Source organism: Acanthisitta chloris, unplaced genomic scaffold (assembly GCF_000695815.1).
Source record: "Acanthisitta chloris isolate BGI_N310 unplaced genomic scaffold, ASM69581v1 scaffold26574, whole genome shotgun sequence".
Taxonomy (NCBI): Eukaryota; Metazoa; Chordata; class Aves; order Passeriformes; family Acanthisittidae; genus Acanthisitta; species Acanthisitta chloris.
The window spans coordinates 9,353-16,718 of NW_008669175.1; the positions used below are offsets into that span (position 1 = coordinate 9,353).

Consider the following 7,366-nt stretch of genomic DNA (forward strand, 5'->3'; position numbering starts at 1 on the left):
ACTTGGATGTTGTGGCAGTGCAGTAAAACCCTCTGAAGTGGGTCCTGTAGCTGTGGTGAGAGGCAGAGCTGTGGTGGTGAGCAGTACTGTGACCTGTAGATTGATTTTGGGAGGAAGAGGGGTGAGCACTATGGTTGGACCCAAAGACCTGTGCCAGAGGGTAAAAGGAAAAGGGCTTAGATTAGAGAAGGAAAATAAACAGGACCTCTTGGGCAGCTGATGGGAGTCTGGAAGGGTTTGGTCCCAACAGCTGGGAGGTCTCCAGCTGAACATGCCAAGAGCAGACCTGGAGGGATGAACCTTGACCGTGTGCCTGGCCAGGGCAGAGGAAGCAGCGTGCCCAGGAGGGTGAGAGGCAGAGGGTGTCTGTGGGGTCATGCTGGAAGGTCAGGGATGGCTTCAGGGCTATGAGCCTTGGCTTGAAGAGGTGAAAGCCTGCAGAAGCAGAAGATTCCTCCTCTTGTGTGCATCTCTTCTTGCTGTTCCCCACTGAAGACTTGTAAGATAGATCCTGACTCTGCGTTCATAGTGAATGAGCCTCATGGACTCTGAGCTGTTGCAGCTATAATAAATAAGCAACTGGGAACATTTTTCCCCTATGAATTACTGCCAGCTGCGTGAGGCTTTGGTTTTTGTACTCTGTCTCCCACTAAATACCGGATAGTCAACAAAATTAAGATTACCATCAGGGATCTTGACTAATGCAGGGATTATTATTGTGGGGGTGGCTGTTTGCATCCAGAAGCAGAACTCTCCCTGCTTGATCTGTTACTCATTAGTGTCTAAGGTGTCTGAGTCTCAGCAGAATTGGATTTTAAAGGGAAAAAGCGCCTTGGAGTTAGGGAAGCAGAGGTCTTGTGAAGAGGTGGGAGTAAACACCAAGGGGTTTGGGATAAAGGGGACTTGGGATAAAGGGGGATTGGGATAAAGGGGGCTTGGGATAAATGGGGCTTGGGATAAACGTGGCTTGTATGCAGTGCCACTAGCTGGGGTTAGGGCAGAGGTGAAGGAGGTCATCAGAGGCTGCACACGCTGTGGCCTTGCCTTGCAGCACAGTCTCCATCTCGTGTGAGGAGGTCTCGGCCCCTGCGCTGCTGGCAGCGCCTGCGGATCGCACAGCGAGCAGGAAATACCAGCGAGCAGCCCTTTCTCATGCTCCCGTTGGCCTCCTTGGCCAGCGAGCAGGGAGCAGACGTTGGGAACCAGCACAGCTCGGCCCCACTCCATCTCCTGCCTCTGCCTCCCCCAGCGCCGCCTCCGGACGCGAGCGGCTCCTGGGCTGAGCCACACTGGCTCCGTGGGACCTGCTGGGCTGCCCAGTTTGTTAGAGGGCTCCATGTGCTGGGCTGAAAGCTGTTGGTGTGGGGTGTGGAGCACTGATGCTGGGTTTGATGCCAACTAGGTAAAGTGGATGTTGATGCGTCTCCACTGGGAAGCTCATATCCCATTTTGGGATCAGAAAAGTTTTCTCCTCTAGTGGCTGCAGCTCAGGCTGCATAGCTGACCTCCATGGTTCTTAAATCCAGGTGCAGCATGGTCCAAGTACAGCATGACTGCAGCTTACCTCCATGACATGATCCAGAGTCATGCCTTGAGCATCCAGGATGCCTGTCCAGCTGCTGCATCCCTGAGCTCTGACTTCAGGACTTCATTCAACTTCACAGCCTGAGTTAATTCCTCCTCTTGCCCTGTGTCTGTGGGTTGTTTTTCCCCCTCTTGCTTGCACTGGTGTTGAGCTGAGGGATTTAACCTGGGAGGGGTTGGACTTGCAACATCTCTTAGTCCACAGCCTGGAGACCTCCCTATGTCTCCAAGGAGTTGCTCAGATACATCACTTAGTCCAGAGGGACTGAAGTTTCCTTCTAACATGGAGTAACTTGGAGCTCAACTCCTACACTAACAGCAGCCACTCACTGAGCTGTGCCTATTCCCCTGCCATGGCATTTCCCTGCACCTCCTGGATCTGGAGCCATCCTGACTCCCAGAGCATCTCTCAGGACCAGCAGGACTACGAGGAGTCTGGGGAGAAAGAGCAGGAAGTCAGGTTTCCAACCCACTGTCCAAGTGAATGCAAGAGCAGGCAAGTGGCCACCGCCTAGTGAAGGGGCAGAGTTCAGAAGCACAGTTATTTTTAGTAGTAATTTTGGAATGGAAAATGTCTTCCAGCTTAATGAGCTTGTTTCTTATATCCTTTTAAAGTGCTGCTCTTTAAACCAGCTGGTTAAATGGTGCTGGGTTTGTTGTTTTTTTTTGCTTTTAAGGATGCTCTTAGGTTGAGCAAAAGGGTTTGGTTTATGGTTTTCTCTCCTTTAGCATGTTGCTGTTTGCTTATACTTTGGTGTTTGGCTTTGGAGAGTGAAGTGAACCAGTGATTCTTGCTGTTGTTTTCCAGAGCCATTCCCCATGTGGACTGACTCCATTCCACTTTTTGACACTCTGAAGTTGCTTTTATTTTATTGTCATGGCAATATTTTGCCTTTCATGAAAAACTACAGCATTCAGTTGAAAATGCTGGAGAAAAAAACCCACCATTTCATGTGTCTCAGCTTTTGAGGTTGTTTACAGTAGCAGAAAGCTGCACCTCTGGAAAAAGGAGGTGACACATGAAATCAAGGCAGAAGAAACACTGTCTGAATTAGTTTCCTCAACTATTGTGGCATTTTTGATATAAACAGGTACCTCAGGCATAAGCACTTCAAGATGCTGATGATACACAGTGAAGATGTGGCTTCTTAAAAGGCAGTAGAGCCAAATAATTCCATTGCAAGTGAAATAGAAATCCCCAATATCCCTCTACCCAGCACCTCATAAATAATGAGCCACCCAATTCTAGGCTGGGAGAATGAGCAGGTTTGGGTCTTCCAAGTCCTTCCAGGGCCTCAGTGAGCATCTTGCTCTTCTCCAGCAGCTGGAAAGTTCATTGCTCATCCACAGCCACCTGCACTGGTTGGTTTGGGCACCTGAGCTGGGTTGGTTGCTTACCTGTTTATTTGGCCATCAGATGCTGCTCCATGAGCAAAACAAGGTGTCTAGTGTTGATGTGGACACCAGCAGAGGATGGATCTGGCATTTTGGCACATCAGCCCTTGGATTTGGACAGCTGAGGCTCATCTGCAATCCATGGGATGAAACATTTTGGCTCTTAAAGAGATAGAGGTCACCAAGAAATGGTCTGGACACATGGGGCTCTGTGTCTTGCCGTACTATGGCCTGGGGAAGTGCAGATGGGCTGGAGAAGCTTGAGATGGAAAATGACAGCAACTTGCCTTAGGCAAGTACAGGCCAAATCAAGCAGAATAACACAAAAGCCTCTTCATCAGGTGCCATGGAAAACACAGGCTTCTGTCCTTGGCTCTGCTGAGACATAGCTTGAGGAGGTGGGGCTGCCTCTCTGACTACAACATCTTTTTTTCTCCTCAAGTGGATTGCAAGGTTCAAATGCTTCCCTTATGTTTAGAAAATCAGCCTGGAAAAGCTCTCGGCCATATGAGTCTCCTTAAAGAAAAACAAAAGCATTGGCAAAGCCAGCAACACGGAGAGTGTGGAGAAGTCACCTCTGGAAACATGACGTGACTGGGGTAACCACTGCTCTGCCTCACGGGAGATTGTTTTCTGGGATACAACAAGCAAAATGTCTGGCTCACCTCCTGCATTTGAGATGCATAGACCCACGCTCTTGGTCAAATGCTGTGCCACCCCCAGGACCAGAAAAATCAGCATCATTGGGAACAACACAGTCCTAAGAGTGGAACTCTGCAAACACTCAGAGTCTGAGCAGGAACGTGGAAGGACAAGGACACCTGCTCCTCTCCATGGCTTCCCTGCATCCATCCCAGCCAAACCCTGTGGTTTGTCCAGACCAACCTGTGTGCTGAGGCAGGATTTGGGTGTGGTGGGAGTCAGGATGGTCACTCCAGGGATGGGGAGAGCTGTTTTTAGCTCCCTGTGTGCCTACAAGTGCACCCTATCACATGCCCTGCCTGGAAGAACAAGGTGACAGTAAGATGACTGTTGCTGCAGAGTTCATGTGTACCCCAAGGCCAGGCACAGAGCTGTTGCAGCAGCAAACCTGTTGCACACATGAAGAATGAAACTGTTTCCACTTCATTCCTTGAGCTGCCTGTAGGGAGAGAAAGTAATATCAGCAACTGAGGCAACAACCTTGCAGTCATCCCTGAAAGCTACATCCATCAACCATGGCTGGGAGGTATCCTGCATCCTTTCCAAGTGAGGAACAGGTTGGATTCACAGACACCTGGTAGTGTGGGTCCTTCAAGCAAGGAGCAGCTGAGCTTTGCATAGTGCAGTCACCTGCTCCTGCAGATGCACATCTTGGGGAAGACTTGTGCATGAGGGATCTTCCAGGGAGAAGGGTGGATAATGGGGTCTCTGAGCTCAGCGTTGGGAAATAGCTTTGCTGCAGCCCAGAGAGTGAAGGATAGGATGGGATGGATAGATGGATGGATGGATGGATGGATGGATGGATGGATGGATGGGTGGATGGGGGCAATCATAGAGTGATGCCAGGCTGGTCCTGCCTTTGGAGAGTGTTGGCTGGTCTTGGAAACATGGGGGTAGCAAAGCAGCTAACGGACTGGGTTTATCTTTGGCTACTGGGTGGGAATACACCATCTGCTCTGCCTGGGGTGGCACTGCTGCTGGCAGCCAGCTGGGCCGGGGCGAGTGTCGGGTTTGCGTGGGGCTGAGCTGGGATGAGTCAGCTGTCCCCTGACCAGCTCTGCAGAGAGCTGCAGCACCAATTTTCTGGTGTAGCAGCTCAAAGCACAGATCAATAGAAATAACTACTTACGTGTATAATCTCTTCCCATCTGTCTCTTCCATCTCCCCTTTATATCAGCTGGATTCAGCCTAATCACTAGCAAGTGCTGTCGTGATGGCCTGGAAGAGTCTCTCTCCTGTAACCCTTGAAGTGTGTCTGATTCTTTATGCCAAGAATTTGGCTGTTGGCTTTGATGAGGTTGAGATTTGCAGATGTAAAGGCTTTAAGTAGCCACTGTCTCCCCAGACCTCTGCAAAGCTTCCCACAAATCCCAGTGTTCAGCACAAGGATGTGTTTTTGGGACTGACACCCTGGTGCAGTGACCCCAGTGATGGAGGTGGTTGATCTCAGAGCAAGGAACCAACTTTGCATCTTTATCCTTGAGACCTGCTGCGACTGTGCATCAGGTCTTTGGCATTTAAGTCATTTTATAAGATCCCATTTGTTGTGGCTTTGCCTTTCTCTCAGGCTTTTCTGTTATTTAGTAGGTGTTTTATCTCTTCTAATGTGCCCAGAGGAGTTTTTTGTGCATCTGTGCTGTTGAAGGAGGGTTGGCATTAAGCAAAACTTTCTATCTCTCTGATGATCAAAAAAGCAGGAGTAAGGTGTGAGGGGGGGTGAAATTTAAGCAGGGTTTTATGTTGGCCTGAAAAAGAAGAAGACAAATCCATGCCAGACAAGAGGCAGATGGACAAAAGCCATGACACAGATCTGAGCCCTTGACAGCAGCAGCTTACCTGGCACTGGCAGCCCAAGCAGAGCATGTTGTGTGGGCCTTAGGAGCCTCTGCAGCCCATAAACTTCAGAGTAGTTTGCAGAAAATAACCTCTTGCTTTTTTGTATAACAGCTTTCACAGGGAAGGAGGCAGAGCACTGTTGACATGCAGCAAACAGTGACACTACCACTGCAGCTAGGGAAGGGCAAACAGTGGGAATCAGCCCCAGGAGTTGGGTTAATGGGCTCAATGTCCATGTAGGTTTCATTTAGCATGTGTCTTAATTTCCTGGTTTGTAAGAAATGAGTTTTAGATTGCAGGTTTTATTTTTGCACTAGGGATAGAGCAGGTCCCACTGATTGTTGTGTTACAGACAGCTCTGGTTTCCCCTGAATGATACCTGTGCCCCTGCTGTTCCCCTGAACATCACATAACCAGCTCCAAATTCAGCAGGGAGGGGAAGTGTTGGGATAATTGTCAGTAAATAGCAGAGCTTTTATGTTACTGAGTGTCTCATTCAGTCCCAGCAGAGAGCTGGGTAAATTCAAAGAGTTGTCTCTCATGGCCAGTGATGGAAACTCCTGTTGCTTGGGCTGTTCTCAACTGGACTGGGATAAAACATACTGTGGGAAACAATGGTGTTTGGAAAAGTGTGGGATTTAAGGTATGTGACCTGCTGGTGGAGCAAGAGAGAGTTCCCACTGTAACTGCATAAAGCTGCTTTCCAGGTTTAGGGAAAGTGTGTGCTGGCTTCAAAGGGAGGTCATTAATAATAATGTTATTAGCATCTAATAAGTGTTTTTCATCTCTTCACTGCTCAGACATTAACTCATCAGCATGTGACATGCTCCTGGCGAGATTACTCCTACCACACAGGATTTGGGACAGGTCTCTCCTGTCTGTTTAGAGGTTGCCCCAAGCCAAAAACAGGATAGTGGTTTGCATGGAGCTCCTGTCCCACGGGAGCACCATCCTGCCATGGAGCTCTGCTCAGCCTTGGGCATCGCTGCTGGACCAGGGAGCTAGATAGGTGCATGGCATGACCTCCATGGGAATTCAGCTCTAGCAGCCTCAGAAGGTGGTTGAACTCTGGATTTATGCTTTGAACCGATTTCTCTTTTTTTTGGGATTCCCTTGTCACTTCATTCATCCCTTTCCTTCTCCTGCAGTGACTCATCATGTTGCTTCGTTTGCTTTCTATGTCCTTAACCGTTTTGCTCCAGGACCTCTCCCTCTGCAGGAAGGGGAATTTCCCAGCAGAGGCCAAAGCTGAGCAGGCTCTTCCCTTTCCACGCTCCCCCAGGGAGCACACATGAAGCATCTCTCCCAGGCTTGGAATGCTCAGTGGCTTCCCCAAACCTTACACCCCTTGGACTATCCAAGCCTGAGACTCACTGACCACACTGGTGGGAGGACAAGACATTAGATGTCTGGGTGATCCTGCAGGTCTGAGGGTGCTTTGGGTTTTCATGGCCAAGTAAACCTGTAGCTTCATGGAGCTTGGGGGTCCCAGCTCAGTCCATGATACCATGGCCAGGAGCCCCAGGCTGACACTGTCCCTTCTCTGTCCACTTCCAGCTGTCCAGGAGGAGAGGCAGAGGGGGAAGGACCGCAATGAGAACGAGGTGGAGTCGACAAGTAGCGCCAACGAGGACATGCCTGTGGAAAAGATCCTGGAAGCTGAACTTGCTGTGGAGCCAAAGACAGAGACATACATCGAAGCAAACATGGGCTTGACGCCGAGCTCGGTGAGGACCCTTGGCCCCAACCCCATCCCAGGCTCTTGGAACAGGTGGGATGGCTGTGGGGCATCAGGAGTAAATGAACACCAGCACAGCCGTGAGCCCAGGGCAGAGAGAGATTATCTTGT

At 49.8% G+C, this 7,366-nt stretch overlaps 1 protein-coding gene across 1 annotated transcript in view; it reads left to right on the forward strand.

Annotated features, from left to right (window-relative positions):
- LOC103800836 (retinoic acid receptor RXR-alpha) overlaps positions 1-7,366 on the forward strand; it is a 31,093-nt gene that overhangs the window by 8,659 nt on the left and 15,068 nt on the right. The window contains exon 4 of the mRNA XM_009073225.1: positions 7,075-7,244. Within this exon, the coding sequence (XP_009071473.1) occupies positions 7,075-7,244 (170 nt within the window). The remainder of the gene's footprint in view (positions 1-7,074; positions 7,245-7,366) is intronic.